Here is a 24,166-nt window from a genome sequence, read left to right as displayed (position 1 = left end):
CTGGGCTTCCCTGTGCAGAATTTTTGTCTAAAGCCCTATTCGGACTGAATTAGTTTAAGAGAGAGGTGGGGTAAAGTAATTATTACCGATCTTCTCAGTGATATTAGTCCCGTCCGAATGTACCATCTCAGTAATCATTACGGACAATTGTTTAACATAGAGTAAACATAGAGTAAAGAGTACGGCGACTTTTACCATCTATAAAAAGATCAGGAAAATTACCTCAGGTAATACTAATCCCGTTCGAAAAGACCCGCTGTAAATATGTACAAACATATTCTGTAATTTCCTGTTTAAAAGTAGTTTTCCACATTTTTTTCAAGTATGGAGGCGCTTGAAAAAGCATTCAGTTGAGTTCTAGGCGGTGGGACAAGACTGGCAAAACTCAAGTGTTTTCCACATTCCATTCAGATCAAAAAGAAGGTCAAAAGCACTTGATAAGAGGCACAAAACTTATTTTAGATTTGGGTAAGTGCCTATTACCAACATAATCCAATCTGAATTGAATTAATTTAATTAATAAATCGTTCGATCGGACCTAACTGAGTTTTAACTGTTATATATAGGTTATATATAGATTATATGTGTTTGTGCACGTGATATCAGGAAGCAAAGTAATACACACATGACGACAGGGAGGTTACGGCGGTGCATAAATCGAGTTACCCCTCCCACTTCTGTAAGTTTTAGTGAGATTTCTTATCCCGGGCGAATTGGCCATTAATACTACAGACGTTCTGAGAATGCCACTAAGAATGCCATGACGTAAAAAAAGATATTTAAGATGAATTCACTAATGTAAAATTACTCTGATTCAAGAACTAAAATTCCCCAAAAATAGTACTTATGTAATTAAATAGAATTAACTGATGTTCTGTTTTGGTTTCACTCTAGAACAAGGACAACCGTTCTCTCAGCGAGCGTTTGAATGGTCTAGAGATCAGCCATGCTGCAGAGTCTGAGCGCATGCGTGTGGAAGTCCACCGTCTGCGAGGGGCAGAAGAGGATGCCAAAAACAACGCCAACAAAGTTACAACTCTTCTGGAGGAGCTGGAGCGACTGCGTAAAGACCTGAAGAACACACAGAAGGAAAAGAAAGCCATCGAGGATTGGGCGAAAACCTACCAGGACGAGATGGAACAGGTGCTGCACGTTCATTTGTGTAGTTGTGTGCGGCTGTGATGTGCCTGTACTAGTGCGATGTTCAAAGCACTTTTCAAAAAGCTAAGGGTTATTCACTTAGTAAATCCGTAAATTTGTGTCATTCATTTCAATGAACTGAAAACGAACTGATGCATTGATGCATTGAGTCATTACCCAATCCTGGGCTGCGTTGAAGTCCATTTCTTTATGCCCTTCCCTCGCTAATTTCCATCTGTCTCGTTCACTCGGATGTGCGTCATTGCTAACATTGAGCGCCCACTACTGGCGGAACCCTTGCAACGGGTTTAAATAAGCCCTTGATCACTTGGAATCCGCTATGGATCTGATTTATTATTTACAGTTTTTTATCCATATTGATTTATTTTACGGATCATTCTGTATGCATGCTTGGGCTGTTGGACAAAATATAAAAAATGACACACAACGAAAATTATAACAATACAATGAACTATAATGTACACATTGTGGTCTATGGATTTCCCTGGTATACATATGAGTAGACTCGCTCCCTCTGACAAAATTGAGGGGTCGAGGGTCTGTCCAAATAATACTTTCTTTGCCCACTTGACGAAGTTGAACTCGCATCAAAATGGCGGTGGGGATTCCCCTGAGGGGAAGTGCTTAGGGAAGTGTACTATATGTCTAAAAGTGGAGTTAGACGCAGCCCTGGAAGTCAGTTCATTCAGACAGCTTAAATTCACCAAAATTCACTGATGCGTATGAGTCGTCTCCCAGTGGTGTTCCTTTAAAGAGGGTTCATTTGAATGGCTCGTTTCAGTAAACGGATTCATAGAAAACGCGTTCATTTGATCCATTACTCAGTAGTGTTCCAGAAGTCAGTTCATTTGGATGGCTCATGTCAATTTACTGATTCAAAAAAGCGATTAATTAAATGTACCACCGTACATTCATGATTCCGGTGTCATAAAGTTCTCCCATACAATTGAGTGATTTACAAAACCTTTGCAAATTAGTTAAATAGAATAATTAATTATTAAAATGTCTAAAAGTGCATTCACATCATGTCGTAATTACCGCAATTACACGATTTCAACTTGGAACAAGCATTCATGTCCTCATGGAGCTCATAATTACAGCTTGTACCATGGCAATTGTTTGAGAGCTCTTACTTGTACCACATGACTGCTGCACCACCTGACCGCTGCAGATTCATTTAGACGTTGCTAGTGGTGCCATAGAAATGCATAATTCCCGGTCTGAGGACGTGAACAGCTCCGAATATAACGTCACATGTTGTCATCTTGAGACTATGGTAATTACGACATGGCGTGAATGTAGCATGAGTGTCCAAGTTATTAGTGTTTGACTCGTATATAAATGAATAATTTATATAAGTGTGTGTTTGATCTGTTTCTCAGACGTGTGTTGATGTGTGTCGTAAACCTCATTGATGGTATGGCATTACATTAGCAAATTCTAGTTGCATTAGCAAATTCTCCACAATAGATCCTTATAAAAGTCAAGTTAGACCCACAGGTTACCCACATTACCCTGCTTTTAGACAGTCCTCCTAGATTGTAGAGCCCTCTAAAGACACAGATATACTCCTGTTTATATCCATATTCAGGGATTAGAGAAACACTGCTTTAAATCTGGGAAGAGAAGAGACCTGTACATTCACACAGGTGAGAGAGAGATAGCGCTCAGCACAAATGTTAGAAGTAGCCTAGTTTTAGGATGGTACAGTAGAGGAATAGAACGATTCACAAAGCCACAATAATACAATATTGAATGTGTGTTGAGTAAATGAATGTTCCCATTCAATACAAGCATCTGTGACACGATGCAGATTACCACAGCTAATAGTTTTTTTTTTTCATATAATCTCAAAGACTAAAATGGCATGCATTCGACTGATTGTGTTTGTGTAATATTTGTGACAGATGATCTCAGAACTAAAGGAGCAAAACCATTTGCTGAAGAACGAGAAAAACGACCTGAACCGAATGATCCAGGAACAAGGCCAGCAGTGGACAGGTAAGCAAAAACTTGAATATGTCAATGTTGTTCGATGTATGTGCAAACTCTTTAAAAACAGTGTTTTTACACAAGGTAGAACTATTTAATATTTTTCACAGAATATTTAGTCATGTTAATCATCATTTATATGCACCAGTATAGCAATATATTGTAATAAACATCACTATTTAACTACAAAATGTAACATTATGTTGGTGATTTGGTTTCATTTTCATGGACTTTTAGTTTGTGTTGCTTTATTTCCTGTGTTTCCTTCCATTATCATGTTTTCTAGTTTGTGTTCATTTGTTGTCATGGTCATAGATGTATATACTGTATACATCTACATTATCGTATGTTTCTGTGGGCTGCTATACATAAACCATCCGCCATATTGGAACAGTCAAAGCCTGTCCATCAACACTCAAGAGCATTTGCAACCATGATTAGACGCATGTCTGAATATCTATATCTGCAATAGACTTCAGAAAATGTATTTACTAAAACTTTACTAAACTAACACAATACAAAGAGACAATAATGGTATCATTTTCAAAAACTTGCACTTTGAAACCTGTTTTCAAAAGTTTGCTTTTTCAGGCCCTAAAAACGACCTAAAAATTTAAGCATGTAAAATGTCACATGGGAGCTTAATGTGAACATCTTTGAGTCATGGTTGCAAATTAATTGTTCAAACAAACAATTTTGTTCTTTGGGAATGTGTGTGAATGATGTTTAACATGTATGTGTTTTATAGAGAAAATGCAGAGGGCTCTGAAGGAGGAAACCCAGCAGCTAGAAAACGATTTAAACGAGGAACGGTCTCGCTACCAGAACCTCCTTACCGAACACCTCCGACTAGAGGAGAAATACGACGATTTGAAAGAGGAGATCACACTTGCAGTGGTGAGGACACGATCATTTATGGATTACTTAACTTCACATCTTGAAAATCAACTAATCAATGGGTATTCTGAAAGATTAGGCTGGTTTAGGCTCAGATCCAGCACACTCCTCTTAGTAAAAGCCTCCAGGTCTATGATGGGTCCTTTCTTTCTTCTAGAATGTTCCAAAACCTGGTCACAGGCGCACAGACTCCACACACAGCAGCAACGAATCAGAATGTACCTACAACTCCGAATTTGCCGAGTCCGAGGAAGGGTCCCGCGGAGGGGAGGTGAGAGCAGAAGTCATTTAGATCATTCATATTACTCAGTTTTTTATGATTTAAAATTCATTTTAGGCCAACTAATTTCTGACTTTCTTTGGCTTTTGACGTTATAAAGATCCTAGGAATAGAACATAAAATGGCACATATTGTGGATATAAAAATGGGATGTGTTTTATTCTTTCCTCAGGATGTTTCCAAGGGGATATTGGACATGTCCCTGTTCCTGAAGCTACAGAAGAGAGTATCCGAACTAGAGCAAGAAAAACAGTCACTGCAGAACGAACTCGATCGGAGGGAAGAGCAGTTTCAGCGGGCTAGAGCTAGGGTACACACACACACACACACACACACACACACACACACACACACACACACACACACACACACACTTTACTCTGCTTTCTAAATGAGAACATACCATCAATGTTTTTATTTAAAGTTAAATATAATCTAAATCTCCCTAACCCAGATACTAAAATTATATATATATATACACATGTATATATGTACTGTAAACGTAAACATTATATGAAAGGTTAATGAAAGGTTAATTTTACTCAAACATATACAGTGCGTGCAGAATTATTAGGCACGTTGATTTTCTGATCATATTTTTTTTCCAGGCACATTTTACCAATTGCAAACCACATTAATCGTAATAACTACAATTAATTTTGTATTTAATCATTTATAAGTGATATATATATTTGTTCATGAAGGCTGGAAATGAAAAACGCCTTATTTTCAGGTGTGCAGAATTATTAGTCACGTTTTCTTTTACAGATAAAATAAGCCAAAAAAGAGATTTAACTCGGACTGAAAAGTAAAAAATTATTAAATGTCCATGAGAAGAATGCGAAACTAGAAATTGCAGTTAAGGCACCCTAACCCTAATGTTGCCGAATGCAAAAAAAATGAAAGGAAAATGAAAATGAACTCTAACCATAACTATGGTATTGTGACAGAAATAGTCAAACGCTTACAAGTACTAACTTACACATCTTTTTCCAGCACTTCAAAACTGTAATATCATAAATGTTATTTTTAATGTGATGACCAACACATTTTTTGTTCATATACCTCTGCAAAATTATTAGCAATAACTAGTTTTTCTGGATTTACTTTTTTTTTTATATATATATGTTAGAGTAAAATGAACCTTTCATTAACAAATGTCCCATTAGATCTATTTAGTTTTTCACCGTATATAGTAAGGGAACCTACAGTTACCAATTAAGTTTTTACCATACATTTTTTACCGTCTTTTAACTGTAAAATTATGATATAATGTTTTCAATGTATAGCTAAGTAAACCCAAACACACATACATACATACTTTTACATACACACTGTTACTGTAATTGAAAATGTGTTTTCTTGTTGCCCAGGATGATGAGGAACATAAGAAAGCTCGTGGCGCTGAGCTGGAGTATGAATCTCTCAAGGTAAACACACACACGCACGTAATAATCTAAATGAACAAAATGCTCTCATTACAATTCTCCACCAGATTTACTATGCTACACGCACGCAAGTTCACACTAACTCAAAAACTTGCGTACACGAGCTGAGACCTGACGTGAGATTTGATCGTAGCCCACACTACCAGTAAATATTTAAATGTCTATTTCAGGTCAATTTATGGCATCATTTTTAAAAGATATGTTTTTAGTATGGTCCTTGACCAATACTTATGAAATTACAGCTGTGGTGAAACACCTTCCTGCTGTCGTAGCTGGAAATAGAACAAAAATTGTCCAGTACAATGGATGTCTAAAATGAGGAAGATAAAGCAGTGTAGTATATTATGTTATATAGTAATATTATGTTTGTTTTTTTACATGTATAAATGTTTTTGTATGTTGATAATTCTGAATTCTCTTCAGCGTCAGGAGTTGGAGTCTGAGAATAAGAAGCTCAAACATCATTTGAATGAGATGCGTCAGTCTTTGAGAGGCAGCACTGATGCCGGATCCGCTGCTCCGGGTTCTCCTCCGTACACTGTCCTGCTGGATCAGCTGAACTCCTCCAACGAGGAGCTGGAGGTGCGGAAGGAAGAGGTGCTCATCCTGCGCTCTCAACTTGTCAGTCAGAAAGAGGCCATGCAACACAAGGTCAGACACAAAACCTTTCATTCTTACTTCAGTTTTTGTGCATTAATATCTGTCACTAACATTCTTCACTTAACATAAGTCTTGTTAAAATTTCTAACTTCATCTCTCCTTTTGTCCTGTGTTGCACTCACAACAGGATGAAAAGGTATGTTGATCAGACAGCAGAACAATCATTTACATCACTTCCATCTCCATTTTAGTCTCTATAATGCTAACGTTTGCTGTCGTTCAGAGTTTGGGAAGATATTGTCGAACATTAAGAGTTTGCAAGCCATTTGGCAATTTATTTATATGAAAAGCGCAAACGTTGTATATTAACTTTACAGTTTACAAGTTCAAACATCAAGTGAACGAGAAATGGTTCTTGTGATGTGTCTGATGCTCAAAAGTCAGTTAGTTGATGGATTCTGTGATTTATAACTTACTTGAGTGTGAATCTTCTGTGTGTGTTTAGGCAACTATGACTGAACCTTTGCCGTACATTGAGGATGTGCAGAAGTTGACCGATGCCAAGGAGATCTCCCAGGCCTACATGGGTCTCAAAGACACCAACAGGTGCAGTGCTTCTCTTTACATTTCTTCCACTATCAGCAGTCATGTGCTGAATCACAAATCCATTACATCTCATACTGTATATATGTTGTGTGAAGTCCTGTCTGCCCTACTCATAGTGAAGTCTTCATGTTTTACATCAGAGGTTCTTAAACTTTGATTTGCATCCCCCAGAGGGCTACTACTTCTAATATCACTATATAGTTATCTTTTTCAGAAATTGTACCCCAAAATGCTGTGTAAACTACCATTCCAAAGTTTGGGGTCGATGTTTTTTACGATGTTTGGAAAATGTCTCTTATGCTCACCAAGGTTGCATTTATTTAATCAAAAATACATATTGTTTTAAATATAAAAAAAAAAATGGAATTTAATTCTGTGATTGAAGACTGAAGTAATTTCTGCTGAAAATTTGGCTTTGCAGTGTCACGTGACCCTTCAGAAATCATTTTAATATGTTTAATATGGTGCTCAAGAAGCATTCCTTCTCATTATCAGTGTTAAAAAATAGTTGTGTTGCTTTTTTTGTGCAGTAAGTGATACTACTTTTTAGGATTATTTGATGAATAGAAAGTTCTGATGAAAAAAGTTTTGTAACCTTATAAATGTAACTTTGGATCAATGTAATGTTTTTTTTTTTTCTAAACAAAACTATCTGACCCCAAACTTTTGAAGGGTAGCGTATATTACATAAGCTTCTAATAATCTAATGGACTATTACTTAAAAAAACAAATATATTTTTCTTCTTATTTTAACTGGATGTGAACCAAAAAGTAATATTACATAAGGTTGAGTTAAAATCAAGATATTCAAAAGAGTAATAGAATTTAAATATGACTGGATGCATGACATTTGAAGTCATTGTGCAATAGATGATAAATGCCCACTTGCACAGTCATCATGGTGTAACAGCACATCAGTTGAATTATAAATGTTAATGTGGCAAGTTCTGATGTGTTTTGGCACCCGTAAACAACCTACAGTCACACTGCGCTTAAATCAGCTTTGGCGTGGCATGTCAAAACGAAATAATTTCCATTAAAATAAAAAAGCTCTCTACACAGCTTTGTACACATATTTATAGTGTCAAGCCATTAAATGGACAGACTGGGCTGATAAAACCTGTGATTTGTCTACTATTAAAGCATATATATATGATGTAAACATTAGGTCTACATATAATATTCACATATGCAGTTCATTGGGGACATAATGTATTACCCCTACAGTTACAGCATGAAATTACATTTAAAAAAATGTATCTCCCAATTCTGACTCTATTAATCACAACTGTGTGTTTATATCACAATTCTGTGGGTAAAAAAGATTTTATATTTACCAAATCTTATTATTCTGAAGATACAAACTCTGAATTGTGAGGGGGAAAAAACTCAGAATTGTGGAGATATAAACTTGAAATTACCTTTTTTATTATTTTATTCCGTGGCTTCCATAGACTGCTTACTGCAGAACTGTCATTTTCTGTCACCATGTAGTTCACATTTTCTGTGTTTTGCAAACACCCAAGTGGTCTATTCTACCATCACACTACCCATCTCTATTTATGCCCCTCGAACCTCTCGGTTTGAGAACCTCTGTTCTGATCTATGTTTTGCTGCTGGTTATCTTCTTTGTAGTGTCTCGCATACATCCATTGAATAACATCAATCTCGAACTGAGGAAATTGTGATTTATCACTCTCACAACCTTATTCACAAGCTTCTGTGTTTAGGATCAGGCCTCTGTCTGTCTGTATCTGTCTGTCTGTCTGTCTGTCTGTTGACGGCTCATCTCTGTCCTGCACAGATCACCCAGGTTTACACGCAGACCGACTGAAGTGAACGAGCTTGTGAGCAGGTTGAGGTAACAGATGGACAGGCATGATGGGCCGCTCTCACTGCATGTGTGTGCAGCTCAGAGCAGAGCAGCATTCCAGAGCCCATACATAGATGAGAAAACATACAGAAAAGCTTTGCTAGGCATGACCTTTAACTAATAAGAAGGGATTGTCTAAAGTCTAGTTCGCTTTTAAAATATTAAACAACCAAAGTTTGCCTCAGGTAGCTTTTGAGGAGGGTTTATTTGAAATGGATTATAGCACAATAATATACCAGTGCAGCGATCTTCATGAACGATTGTGCAAAATATGCCAGCAAAATCACATTGTGTTGTTTAGAATTTCTGTCCGTCCAAAGGTAAATGTGGCTTTTGGCTGACTGCTTGGATGCCATTTATTACCTATTTTCAGTGCGCAAAGAGCTAATTTATGTGAATGAATGGATGGCAAACTATTTCTTTATGTTTTTTTATTATTATTATTAATTGATGGTTACACTTACAGTCTTCTTTATCATCATTTTATCTTCATTATTTATTCTGTTTTATTTACTGACATCTTTTTGCTGTTTTACTTAATTCTTTTCCTACATTAATCTTTCCCTCCTCCATAAAGCAGCTCTCAAATCTTAGTTGGACTAATATTACGTTCCATTCCTCACATATATCAAATATTATATATTGGTTGAACAATTCTCTTAAATAACCTGTAAAACTCCTCAACATGCCACACACATCTAAGTTTGACACTTTTTTTTGTTTTCGCTTGTTTTTCGTTCTTACCATTTCTTTCTTTGTTCCACCCCATCAGATCCCCATTCCCTGATTACCATAAACTGAATGAGGATGGAGAGCTGTGGTTGGTTTATGAAGGGTTAAAGGAAACAAACAGGTTAAAGAGCAGAGAGATGAGAGCATGTAGAAATGTCTGAGCGCTCAGCTTTCTCATCTTTCCATTCTCCGTTTTTAGACTGATTTTGGTTTCTCAGCTTTCTAAAGACATAATCATCTAACATTTTGCTGTTTATTCTTCCCTAAACAATAGTGTTTTCAGACTGTTCTCCTTAACATACAGTATGAGTTGTGCTTCATCGTATCAAAACCTGCAAGAAATCTTTGTAGTGTTAATACAGGACTAACCAAAATTAAATTGGGTTGCAAAATTCTTATTTTAAAACAGCATGTAGCCATAAAAAAGATTTTATAAAAATACAAGTAAAATTGATTTCTAGAGTTGAATGCTGACTGCTGCACTGCAAGAAAGAATGGGCAGGTTTCTTAGCCTTAGTTTGGAATGGTTCACTCAAACATTAAAGTTGGCCATTATTTATATTATGCAATAACATCTTGTTCTGGATGTTCTTCCAAACCTTTATGACGGTTCATAGCGACCTTGTCTGTCAAGTTCCAAAAAGGACAAAAACCCACAAAAGTACCATAAAACTAGTCTTTACAGCTTGTGCGCAATATTTCAAATTTATTTCATATCATTCAAAGTTATACGATAGCTTTGCGTGAGAACCAGGTGGATATATAATTATTCACTGAAAATCTTCACCTCCACTCTCAGATCTCATTCTACTTTCAGCATTTTCTAATAGGTGTTTCTCTTTTGGTTATAGCACATTTTCTTTTTGTATTTTCAAACCTGGTGTATCCCATCAGCACTAGGGTTTTTATTGTTAACCAAGGGTGCATTTACATGACAGTGATGTACTAAAAATAGAAACGTTTTTCCTTTGTGTTTTTCGCGTACAGACAACAACATTGCCAAAACGATCCCCTCAAAGTAGTTTTTTAGAAAATTGCTAAAAATGCTGTAATTTGTTGCCAGGCCAGTAGTTGGCGATGTCACTTTGTAAAGAAACACTACACCTATAGATGTTTTCACAAATGTATGTTTTTGTTATTACATTTTTGCACTTTCAAACCCGTTTTCAAAAATGTGCCTTTTCAGGCCCCCAAAACAGCAAACAGCAAAACATTGTCATGTAAATGAACGGCCAAAACACATACAAAGTTTTCCATTTTTAATTGAAAACGGTGTTGTGTAAACGGCCCCTCAAACTAAATTTGAAATAAAATAAAATATAAAAACTCGAACTTTATTTCAGGCAAGGCAACATTTCTACTTTTAATTTAGTTTAATGTGACGTACTAAAATAACTAAAGCTGAAATAAAAATTTATAAAAATTATGTAGACATGCAGTATATTTAAAAAAAATTAAATACTAAAACTTTCACTAAAATTAAAATATAAAAATAAAACAATATAAGTATAAAAAAACTATAGTAGTATCTCAATGATATAAAATAACACTGATCAGCACAATATTTTTAAATTGAAACAAGAAGATTAGCAGTGAATAATGACAATTTCAATCTGATTCTCAACCAAAGTTATCTATTATATGACTTCAGATGACCTGGAAATATAGCGTACAAATTTCATATACTACTTGTATGTGCTCTGTCATTGCGCTGCATAAAAGTTCTTCAGAATTTCTCCTTGCAGGTTTAAAATGAGTATAACTAAATAATGACAACATTTTCATCTTTGGATGAACTATTCCTTAAACACTTTGATCTCAAAACAGAAGCTAATGCTACTCTAATGAAGAAGTGTATTTCTGGTTATTTCCTCAACTCAAAGGCAGTGTCTCTCTCTCTCTCTCTCTCTCTCTCTCTCTCTCTCTCTCTCTCTCTCTCTCTCTCTCTCTCTCTCTCTCTCTCTCTCTCTCTCTCTCTCTCTGTCCATCCATATAGGTTGTTGGAGTCTCAGTTGCAGGCTCAGCGTCGGTCTCATGATAATGAGGTGGAGGTTTTGCGTGGAGAGCTGCAGAGTGTTAAAGAGGAAAATAACCGTCAGCAGCAGCTGTTGGCTCAGAATCTACAGCTTCCTCCAGAGGCTCGAATCGAGGCCAGTCTACAACACGAGATCACGCGCCTCACCAACGAGAACCTGGTCAGTACAAACACTATCCTGACACTTCCCTATACCAGTGCTTCTCCACCTCCAGCCAGACTCACTATCCACTTCTTAAAAATTACATTGTTTTTCCTACTATTGAACAAATAATAACTTAACTTAGTCATCTCCCGACAGCCCCATAAATGTAAGTTGATTAGTTGAAAGGAGTATAGTAGTAGACAGTTAGTTTAAGTGTTATCACCTATTTTTCATAATATTAAACTGGTGTATAATAATAGCCTAATATTAATCCCAGTTGGTTTTATTAATGATGTCACATTCAAGATATGCAGCCTGTAAGATTTGTTCTTGGCCCTTAATCCATCTCAGTATATAAAAAGGTTGTTTGAAGTTTATAAATGTTAGCCCTCAGCAGAAAGCATTTTAAATCTAAGTTTATTTTCTTAATTTCGGGTAAAAGTTAAAGACCCCATGAGATCATAAATGTAGTTTTGTGGTATTTAGTCCATGCATATTAGATTTCAGCTCATCTGTATGCTAGTGTTCTCTTTCGTTCAGTCACTACGAGTTACATCAGTGAATGACGAAATGGGGGTTTCGCTTAGAAGGCTATCACCTTCGAGTTCTAGAAAACGAGCCAATGGCAAAACAATGCCATGGGTCTGTGGAATTTGCATAGCGCAACTCTATAACTTAGAGAACTTTTCTTTTAGAACCACCGCGTGGGTATAAAAGGAGCAGCGCGGCAATCTCGCATCATGTTTTTGCTTCCGAGCGAAGAGTTGCGTCCCCCTGCCACAACCGCTGTACCGCTGGAACAGCTGGGAGTTTAGTTTCGGCTCCTCAGCATAACATGATGCAAGATTGCCACACTGCATAGTTGCGCTATGCAAATTCCGCAGACCCATGGCATTGTTTTGCCATTGGCTCGTTTTCTAGAACTCAAAGGTGATAGCCTTCTAAGCGAAACCCCCATTTCGTCATTCACTGACGTAACGTCTCCGTTCCCTCCTCAAGGAACGAGGGTTACAAATGTAACCGATACATTCTCCTGTAAGTTGAAAAAATTAACCTTTAGGAGATATGCACGGTTTGCAAAGATATGCAAAGTTTATTCAAGGGTATAGATGTTTTTCCCCTGCCATCAGGATAACTTTTTTTCTGTTTTTTGTGGCCCAAAATGACTGAAATTGCTGCAGTTGTTCTCAAAAAAATGTTGTCCTGTGAAAACCACCAATAATCATAATGTTTTTAGTGATAATCCACCCAAAATTTTTAATTCTCTCATAATTTACTAACCCCTCATGCCGCCCATGTATATGAAATTCTTTCTTCAGATGAACACAAATGCAGGCTTTTAGAAAAAGAATCCATTTCTGTGAGAATGCACGTGGATAGATCCCTCAAAGTTGATGCTTCAAAAACCATGCAAAGTGAATATGACGGTAATCCATGCAACCCCAGTTGATGCATCAGTGTCTTCTGAAATTAAACGGGTCATGTGTGTGAGAAAAATAATATAACTATATACATTTTAAACTGTTTTTTTTTTTTTTAATCTCTGTTTTCATCTGAAGAATAAAACTCATATGCATCTGGGAAGGCATGAGGATGAGCAAATGATGAGACCTTTTTTTTTCTCCCATTTTTGGCATTTCATTGTTTTCATTTTAAAGGGATAGTTCACTTTGAAATTAATTTTTGATATGTTTTAGCTTACCTCAAGGGCATCCAAGATGTAGGTGTCTTTGTTTCCGCAGTAGTTTCAATTTTGATATTTTTAGGTCAAACCGTTCTTGTCTGTCAGTCATATAATGCAGGTCTATGGTCACTGGCTCAAAACACAAGCACAGAGTCCAAATTAAAACAATTCCCCATCGTCCAAATGAAACAATTCCCCATCATAAGTACACATTGATGGCCTAAGACACGAAACGAGCGGTTTGTGTGAGAAAACGAACAGTATTTATATCGTTGTTATCTCTTGAAAACAGCACACGTCCAAATGATCTGACGGCGCGGGCGGGTATAGATATATACATAGATGTCGCCTTGGCTACTGCAGTTCATTGGAACGAAACCGTAGCCAAGCGACATCTAGTGTATATATCTATACCCGCCCGCTGGCGGGTATAGATGTATACACTAGATGTCGCCTTCGCTACTGCAGTTCATTGGAACGAAACCGTAGCCAAGGTGATATCTATGTATATATCTATACCCGCCCGCGCCGTCAGATCATTTGGACGTGTGCTGTTTTCAAGAGATAACAACGATATAAATACTGTTCGTTTTCTCACACAAACCGCTCGTTTCGTGTCTTAGGCCATCAATGTGTACTTATGATGGGGAATTGTTTCATTTGGACGATGGGGAATTGTTTTAATTTGGACTCTGTGCTTGTGTTTTGAGCCAGTGACCATAGACCTGCATTATATGACTGACAGACAAGAACGGTTTGACCTAAAAATATCAAAATTGAAACTACTGCGGAAACAAAGACACCTACATCTTGGATGCCCTTGAGGTAAGCTAAAACATATCAAAAATTAATTTCAAAGTGAACTATCCCTTTAAGTAATTAGCATTAGTACAAATTGGACATTGATAAATGTGGCATCTGAAAACAGTCTTCATTTAAATATCTCGCCCCTATAAATTCACGGTTTAGAAGCCTTACCCTTCGAGTGTATGACATGGAGAAATGTAACCCAACCAAGAAGAGGACCTTCTCTGACCTGGAGATTGAAACTTTGACCTCACAAGTTGAATCGAACTAGCTTGGGTTATTTGGCAGCTTGAAAAGCGGAATAAAATTAAGTCATAAAATGCAGTTTGGAGCGAGATCACTTCTGCGATCAACCGTGTTGAATCGAACACCAGCTGAGGTTTGAATATTTAACTGACTGATGGTTTCCAAGAAATATTACCCCTAATTAATTAAATGATTATTAATGTTTCACTCTTACATTAATATAAGAGAATACTTTATTATACATATACAGTATGTTATGGATAGGCTGTATGGCACACTGTCAATACAACATTTTACCATTGGCAACTCATTTTTAAATGATGAATATGATTCCAGTCAAAATGCTCTCATAACAATTCTCTGCCAGATTTACTGTGCTGCCCACAAGTTCATGCTAACTAAAACACTTGCATGCACGAGTTGAAAACTGACGTTCGAGACATTCTAAGTAACTTTGCAACTACGTCAACTCACTCTTGTTTGAGTATTAGTAGACTGTTAGGTTAGGGTTCAGGTTAGTAGAATAAGTTGACATTGCTTATTCTACTAATCCTATTAGAGTGAAAGTAGAACAGACAAACAAACATGTACACATAACATTTACAATATTACATACTGAGACTTAACAACATGTAGTTGCAAAGTAACTTATAGTCAGTAGAATGTCTGTTGAAAGACCATCAAAATAAAGTAAGCAGATATTAAAAGCAGAGAGTCTACTAATACTCTAATGAGAGTTAGTTGACATGTAGTTGCAGAGTTACTTATAGTTATTAGAATGTCTAAAGTGGACCATCGAAATAAAGTGTTATCGCAAATATTGCATCCCCCGTCAGGTTGACATGTTTGCGGGAAAAAATAGCAGAAATTAGACAAAAATGCAAGCTGTTGCTAATAATTCAGCAAACGATTGAATTTGCATTTATTATTGCAATCGCAAGATCTCAGAATCCTTTTTTTATTTTTATTATTGTTATTATTGAATAAGAATTTCCCTCCCCTAATCGCCACCAGATAGCAGTAGTGTTTGTTGACTGTGTTGTCCTGTTTCAATAGAAAGAACATCAACACAGGAAAGAAAACTGCCTTTGTTAAACCATTTTATGGGGTCTTTAATTAATAGTTTGACAAGGGTGGACTGCAGATTTAACTTAGGCTGAAACTTTTGATTGGCTGAAAGCACATTTAGGGGAGAGTGGAGTAGAATGTGTCTGTGGGTAAGATACATATATAGCATACATAATATGATATACTGTATTATATATGTCGGTGAATTGCCAATGTATAAAACATTGACTAATTGTTAGCCATGAATTATTAGGAGAATAATTCTTCCCAAATGGTAGCTATGGGGTAAAATGTGTCAGATATATTGGACAATAGACTCTAAACACATCACTTTTGGGTCATGTCCAGATGAATATGAGTATCAAAAGTGGTATTTGCTTTGAAAAGACAGTTCAGATATCCTGCTGCTCAATCTTTTGTTTCATGTGATTCTAAATGATTTCAGATTTACTCACTCATGAAACCGTGGAGTGTGATTTTGGTTTCAGTGCTGTACTGTGCACCTGCATCAGGTGTTTAAGGGCTCATCTGATGTGGAGATGTTTCATTCACAGGAGCTTCACTCTGATGATCCAAAGGAGTATAAAGCCTACAGAATCAGCATGTTACGCAGGATGGTTGTATGTAGGATTGTGTGTGTGTGTGTGCATGTATCTGAACACTAACTGAAACTAGCGTGTGTTGCACAGAATCTGAGCTGCGTTGAACTCTAACTGTGTGTTTAACCCACAGCAGTGTGAATCAACACACTTTTTAATGTTTTCTTTTTAATATATCATATATTTTAATGTTTCTCTCTTGTAAGTGAATCTCACAAAAATGACACATCATAAGAAAATTAAATGTAGTTAACAAGTTAATTGAAGTTCGGGAGCAGGACCACGCCTCAACTAATCAGCTCTCTCTCCCCGTCTGTATATATACACGGAACCCACCTTCACCACACCGTTCGTCTCAGTTTTTTCGACATGGATTCCGAGCTGCAGATCAACCCCTCTGACTCCGATGACGATTTATTCAGAAACTCTCCTCCGTCACAGAGCGCCAGGTCTTCACAACAATCCCTAGGCAGCCAAAATTCACACCGGCTGCGTTCTGTCGTAGAAATCCCTCAGTCCCGCGGGCATTCACGTCACAGTTCATCGTCGAAGATTTCTCCAACCCCGACTCGACAGGATCACTCTCCTCTGCAAACGAGAACTACCATCAACGATCAACACAGGCACGAAAGCCGGCGCGATCGCTCTCCTCGTCAACCACGTCATCATTCAACAAACCGTAGCAATTCTCAGCGCACTCACGCCACGTCTTCCAGACCAGAGAATAACATCAAGAATTGGACTGTGGCTCGCCTTCAGCGTGCTCTTAAGGACAAAGGTATCCACTTCAGCCGATCTGACAATAAATCAAGACTATTTCAGCTTTACACAGCATCTACACACACTTCAAATCTAAATTCCGAGCCTCCAACGCTTCCGGCATTGACACGCGATCCTCCCATCGTCACTCATGACGTCACCACACTGCCTCCACAACGGCCTCAGCCAGCAGTGTCCGCACCACCTAGTGGAGACCAAGCAATACTACCTCCAACATCTGCACCTTCTACCTCAGACTTATCCCAATTCATGACATCTTTCTTTGCTTACTTAAGCTCACAAACAGCTACAAATCCTCACGGACATTCATCCCTCCATCCCAGCATCCATTCTTCTACTCTTCCTTCTGGCATTAACAGCCACACGGCCCCTGTTATTTCTGATTCTTCCGTACAAATTCACCCAATTCAAGTCCCTCATGCAGCAAACCCAGGACTTCTACCTCTCAGTGGACCTTTTCAACCCCCTCCTCTTTCTTCCCTTTACGCAACTAATCTACCCCTTTTCCCCTCCCTCCCCCACCCCTACCCCTCCCTTTCCCAACACCCTCACATCCTGCCAATAAATACTAGCCCATATACCCTGGCCACAGCTGCACCGCCTCCTCGTCCAGCTTCATCAATCCACCGACCCTCCCCAGTCTCTTCAGCCTTACGTCTTCAGATATTATCAGGTAACTATACAGATTTAGCCCAGCTCCTCCATCCATCCCTCATAAATATCAGCCAGCCCAGAGAGCTGCAAACCATTCAAGGCCTAATGCAGTTCAGCCATCCTTTAAACTCTCGTTCAAAGGACCTCACTCCCACCGAATTTGCTTTAGCTTTCTCGATCTACAGAGATATAATTTGCTCTGTTTATCCCGATCGAAGAACCGAGCTAGACGATTACCTATCAATCATTTTAGACATGGCCGTGCGTTTTGGAGGAACAGGCTTCTACAACTACCACGTTCTTTTCGCCACACAAGTAGCAGGTCGGTTACAGCAGTTCAATCAGGGGACATACTGGGGCACTCTTGATGCAGAACTCTATTGTCGGATCTTCGCAGCACGCACTTCTATGTCCTGTGAACTATGCGGAGCACCATCACATCCAGCCTCAGCTTGCACTATCACACCCTCTCAATCTCAACCCTCCTCACGCAAAACATCTGTATTCAATAGATTATCCACAGCAGCCCCACCTCCTCCTCTAATTCCGAAACCTCTAAACATACAGCCCACAGCCAACGTTCCACTTCCCAAAGGCATTGACAAAAGAGGACGACCGATCCTCTACCAAGGAGGCAGAATGGTATGCAACAACTTCAATCATCTTGGCTGCTCTCTTTCCAACTGTAGATTCCTACACACCTGCTCCTTTTGTGGAGGCGCCCACTCAAGAGCCTCTTGCCCCCACAACCCAACTGCTCTACCCGACTGACTATTACAGTATCTCGGCACACCAGTCAAGGTAGAAGCATTAGCTACTGCCTTACTAGACCACCCCGACAGAGAGTTCGTAGATTTCCTTATCAACGGATTTAAAAACGGCTTTCTTCCAGGCATAGAAATAATCCCAGACACTTCTCATCTTTCCCATAACCTCCAGTCTGCCCTCTCCGAACCAAACACTGTTGACACCTTAATAGCTAAAGAAGTTCAAGAGGGATTTATGATAGGCCCGTTTAAAGAACCTCCTTTCTCTCTTTTTCGCATCAGCCCTATTGGAATCGCCACCAGGAAATATTCCGGGAAGAAGAGATTAATCATCGACCTGTCCTCCCCACACGGCTCACACATTCCCAGCATTAATAGCATCATTCCAGCTCCAGACTTCTCCATGAAATACGCTTCCATCGACCAAGCCATCACTCTCATCCGCAAGGCAGGCCACGGAGCATGGCTTTCAAAAGCAGACATCACCAGTGCTTTCAAAGTCTTGCCCATTCACCCAGAATACTGGCGTTTCTTCGGAATATTCTGGAAAGGAGCTTATTATTTTTCAGTACGCCTCACTTTCGGCTGCAGAAGCAGCCCCAAGATATTTGACTCCCTCTCGGAGGCTTTATGTTGGATTCTCATCAACAACCACAGGCTTCCCTACGTCCTGCACCTCCTTGACGACTTCCTCATCATCACACCTACATCCGCACCTCCACACTCAGGACTTTCCACCCTCGTTAAAGTGTTTTCCGAACTAGGCGTACCCCTTTCAAAAGAAAAGACCTTAGGGCCCTGCACCTCCATCGAGTTTCTAGGCATCACCCTAGACTCCATCTCCTTCCAAGCATCTCTACCTCCTGAGAAAACGCAACGCATTTCATTGCTCCTATCGAACTATCTTCTAGCAGACAGGTGCACAAAGCAACAGCTGCTAGCCCTCCTCGGCCACCTTAACTACGCCATCAGAATAATTCCCCAGGGAAAATCTTTCCTTTCCAACCTACTATCAAAAGCAGCATCAATACCCTCTCTACACGACAAAGTCACCTTGGATGAAGCATGCAAAATGGAAATGCGGCTCTGGCAGAAATTCCTGTCTTCATGGAACGGCATATCCTTCTTTTATAACGACTATGTCACACAGCCAGAAGACATTCAGCTGTACACAGATGCAGCGCCTTCCATAGGATTCGGGGGCTACTACAGCGGCCGCTGGTTCGCTTCCGAGTGGCCACCAGAGTTCAGCCATCTAATTCAGCAGCCAGACTTTCCCTCATCCGCACTTTACGAGATGTATCCCGTCATTATAGCAGCCCTCCTTTGGGGGCACGAATGGTCCCGACATTCCATACTCATCCACTCAGACAACTCAGCGGTAGTTGAAATCATAAATAAAGGCAGATCCAGTTCCCTGGCGATCATGCAATTAGTCCGCAGACTGACACTTATATCGGCGCAACGTCAGTTCATCATCCGAGCAGCACACGTTCCAGGATACCACAATAGCATAGCCGACTCATTGTCTCGTTTCTCTTTTCAGAAGTTCAGAATCTTAGCTCCAGAATCAGACATCCATCCCACGCCAGTTCCACCGTTTTCAGCCACCATCTTCAACTAAATTCACAGCTGGAAGAACTATCACGTGCTTCGCGAGAAGCTATTCTCAACGGCCTCGCCCAGAGTACCCTCTCTGCTTACTTGACCGGTTGGAACTGTTTTAAGGCTTACCACTCCTTTTACCAACTCTCATTTCCTCTAATGAACGTTTGGTCCATCTGTAACTTCGTCACTCATGCCCATTCCTACCAAAATATCAGGGCATCCTCCATTCAGACTTACCTATCCGGAATTAACTTTATCTACAAACTCGCCACCGGCGACCAATGCCAAACCATTTCTCACTCCCACGTATCTATGCTTGTCAGAGGTCTAAGAAAACAAGAACCAGTCCTCAACATCAAACGCTTACCCTTAACTTCTGACCTCCTGAGCCAATGCATCCACACATTACGTTCCGGCTACCTGAGCCCATCGATCGACCAAACATTAGAATGCATGTTTCTTCTCGCATTCTTCGGCTTCCTGAGATGCTCCGAATTCGCCCCGTCGACTTCAGCCTTCAATCCAGCCATTCATCCCAGCCTCTCAGACATCACCGCTCATACACCAGATTCTCTGATATATAACCTAAAGAGAAGTAAGACCGACCAATTCGGAGAGTCGTTTCCAATATACATCTTTCGCCTCCACTCCTTCCTCAGTCCTTATGAGCCACTTTCGGAATACGTTTCTTCCAGATACACCAACCATTCATCTCCTCAAGAACCACTCTTCCTCACGGAAAACAGGAAAATGGCCACGAGATTCTGGTTTAGCAAACACTTTATTCAAAGTATTCTCAGGACCTCCGGCATATCTCCCGAACATTACTCTATACATTCATTCCGGATCGGAGCAGCCACCACGGCCGCCAGCATGGGCATCTCGGACGAGACAATCAGAGTCTTAGGTCGATGGTCATCCGAAGCGTACCGCTTGTACATCCGCAATAATCTAAACGATCTCCGTCAAGCTCAAGCCCGCATCGTCTCATCCAAACCTTTGGGGGTCTTCAAGTAACTCAGCTTACTGCCTACCGAGACGAAGCCCCCACTCTGAGTCTCCCGGGTCAGACTCCCTGATCAGCCAGACGGAGATCCGTCGTTTACATCTTTCCCCATTTCCTTCGACCCTTATTCATCCACAAAGCTAATAGCTAATTCCGTGCAGTTGTGGCGTGGTCCTTGCTAGTGAAATGTAGTTAACAAGTTAATTGAAGTTCGGGAGCAGGACCACGCCTCAACTAATCAGCTCTCTCTCCCCGTCTGTATATATACACGGAACCCACCTTCACCACACCGTTCGTCTCAGTTTTTTCGAACCCCACCCACCCCTACCCTTTCACCTCTAGCGCTCGACCCCACCCACCCTTCCCCTTCCAACTCATCCATCCATCCCTCTTCCCCCCGACCCCAGCCCCCCCCCCCCTCAACCTCTAACTCGACCCCTTCCAACTCATCCATTCATCCCACTTCCCCCCGACCCCAATCCTCTCTCCTCCAATCTCTAACATCTCAATTTTAATTCCACAGGCTGCATCCAGGGGGGTCTTCAAGTAACTCAGCTTACTGCCTACCGAGACGAAGCCCCCACTCTGAGTCTCCCGGGTCAGACTCCCTGATCAGCCAGACGGAGATCCGTCGTTTACATCTTTCCCCATTTCCTTCGACCCTTATTCATCCACAAAGCTAATAGCTAATTCCGTGCAGTTGTGGCGTGGTCCTTGCTAGTGAATTATATTTTTTCAAAATGTTCTTTTTTTCATTAAAGGCAGGGTAGGCAGGTTTTTTCTAAAAAACTTTTCCCCAAATTTGTTTAAATTGTCTTTATATACCAATACATAATTAAAATGTAAGTACTCTGAAAAGGAGAGTATAAAAATCGAGTGTCTGTAGTCTTCTCAGGGCTGCAATAAACACAGCTACTTATTTCCATTCGGAACGGGCGACTGTCACTCTCCCTCGCTACCATGGCTACCACCCCTGCTGCTACAGGAGCTGCCCACATGCACGCACCCGTTTGACTCGAGGAGGGGAAGAGGCACGGAAGCTAGGAAGAATCACAATTATGGCAGAGAAAGAGCAGTCAAAATTCCCAGTACCTGCATATACAGTCAGCGAAGGCAAAAAAAGGAAGACAGTATTCGAAAAGGCTATGACCAAAAAGTCTTTGGATAAAGCAAGAAGGCAGACGAGAGTCAATATCGGCGTGGCTTTCCAGCGGTGGCGACAACTGAGGGACCTCAAGGGGTCATAATGATAAAGTTAGGTATTTTATTACATGTGATTCTGACATGATGTCACTACATCCTCCAGCTGAGCGGTCGGCATCTCGCGTTCATGTGTTTTGGGGGCGTGGCTTTGGATGGAGCCCAGAAGGGAGGGGGTGGGACTGAATGGAATAAGTAGCTGTGTTTATTGCAGCCCTGAGAGGACTACAGACACTCGATTTTTATACTCTCTTTTTCAGAGTACTTACATTTGAATTATGTATTGGTATATAAAGACAGTTTAAACAAATTTGGGAAAAAGTTTTTTAGACCTTAAACACTGCCTTTAAGCAAAATATTTCTTTTTTATTTTTCCCTTTTTTTGGATGGGGTGAAAAGTGACATTAATTTGTGAGATTCACCCATCTTTGTTTCTATTTTTCTCTCTGTTTAATGAGTTGCATGGACAGATGAAAGACAGAGCTGATATCTTCAGATTGTTGCAGAACTGAAAGATGCTCGTTTGACCTGCTTTGTCCCGATTCACTAAAATAAACCCTATTTTTCACTCTGCTGCCAAAGAGTTGCCATAAGCTGCTACAGTAGTCTGATGATGATGATGATGGTGATGTTGATGATGATGTCTCGTCTCTCTGGTGACAGGATCTCATGGAGCAGCTGGAGAAACAGGATAAGACCGTCCGCAAGCTGAAGAAACAGCTCAAAGTCTTTGCAAAGAAGATCAATGACCTGGAAGGTATGTGTCACAGGCTGTGTTTAGAGACCCTGTTCAGAAATCATCTGTCAGATCTCGTGTCGTTATTTATACTATATTAATAGTAAGTAAGTTCATTAATAGTATAGCGTCATATTTATTTAGCATTGAAATGTTGCCTACCTGTCTATAGTTCAACATGTTTCTGTCGATTTCATACATTTTAGTCTGGCACCAGTTCAACTAGTACAATGTGAAGATTATGCAACAATAACACGCTAACTAATATAAGTGAGAATACATTTCTTACCTTAAAAATCTTTCTTATCTTCAAATCGCGTTCTTCTTCTGAGGTAATTCCAAGGTAAACTCACACCTTTTATGAAAATCACAACATTTTGTTTTTATTATGAGTGTAGACATTTAACAGTTTTGAATCATTTATGACACTTATGTTATTTGAGTCTCTTTCGCACTGATAAGAAAAAAAGCAGGCGCGATGCCCGACCCCTAAGGGTTAAATCTACATGATATCAGCCTTAATGTTTGTGTGTGGATGTTTGTCTGTGTTTTGTAGGCGGGCAGATGGATGTGTCTCCAGGACAGACGACCGATGAGCCTGTTCATCCAGTGAACATTCCACGCAGGGAGAAAGATTTCCAGGGAATGCTGGAATACAAGAAAGAGGATGAACTCAAACTGGTCAAAAATCTCATACTTGGTAAGACACTTAGGGCCAGATTTACTAAACAGGGTAAATTAACATAAGACCGCAAAATACCATAAAAGGGCAGATGTGAGTGGAAAGTAATGCTGGTGATATATTGACAGTGCACAAATTTTAGAACACAGACGAAGCCAGATCAATTCCATTATGACCAACACAATCTACCAAAATCAGCGCAAATTAGCATTCGGTCGCAAACAAACGCAGAAATAACGTGGTTTCGCAAACCATATGTTGGGATAACGTAGCGCCTCTGGCAATCCAAATAAATGAACACGAGTGGAGAATATTCTCTCCCTTCTACCAGCTCTCTGTTCTCTACAGTGCCTCCTCCTAGAAGCAACTATTGCAGCCATATAAAGTGCAAAATGGATTTGGGGCATTAAATAATCTCACAAATACCAGTAAATTGACTACCACTAACCTTAGTAAATCACACTGCACGGTTTTTTTTTTTTAAATACTCTCCTCCCATACATTTTTCTTCTGAATGGGAAACTCCTACAAAAGCATATGCAATAAGGGTTGGATTCTTT

The 24,166-nt window shown here is 39.7% G+C and overlaps 1 protein-coding gene across 3 annotated transcripts in view; it reads left to right on the top strand.

The window, feature by feature from the left end:
• Positions 1-24,166, top strand: part of myo5aa (myosin VAa) — a 98,675-nt gene that overhangs the window by 63,328 nt on the left and 11,181 nt on the right. The window contains exons 22-35 of one of the 3 annotated variants that reach the window (XM_084408693.1): positions 895-1,143; positions 3,069-3,162; positions 3,902-4,050; positions 4,208-4,321; positions 4,503-4,640; positions 5,704-5,760; positions 6,202-6,429; positions 6,884-6,984; positions 8,789-8,845; positions 9,630-9,710; positions 11,586-11,784; positions 16,129-16,194; positions 22,852-22,945; positions 23,481-23,624. In XM_084408693.1, the coding sequence (XP_084264819.1) occupies positions 895-1,143; positions 3,069-3,162; positions 3,902-4,050; positions 4,208-4,321; positions 4,503-4,640; positions 5,704-5,760; positions 6,202-6,429; positions 6,884-6,984; positions 8,789-8,845; positions 9,630-9,710; positions 11,586-11,784; positions 16,129-16,194; positions 22,852-22,945; positions 23,481-23,624 (1,771 nt within the window). The remainder of the gene's footprint in view (positions 1-894; positions 1,144-3,068; positions 3,163-3,901; positions 4,051-4,207; positions 4,322-4,502; positions 4,641-5,703; positions 5,761-6,201; positions 6,430-6,883; positions 6,985-8,788; positions 8,846-9,629; positions 9,711-11,585; positions 11,785-16,128; positions 16,195-22,851; positions 22,946-23,480; positions 23,625-24,166) is intronic. The other 2 variants (XM_084408692.1, XM_084408691.1) reach the window with 2 other exon arrangements.

The sequence above is a fragment of the Rutilus rutilus genome (assembly GCF_951802725.1).
Source record: "Rutilus rutilus genome assembly, chromosome: 5".
Classification (NCBI taxonomy): Eukaryota; Metazoa; Chordata; class Actinopteri; order Cypriniformes; family Leuciscidae; genus Rutilus; species Rutilus rutilus.
This window is presented reverse-complemented; position numbering and strand designations above follow the sequence as displayed.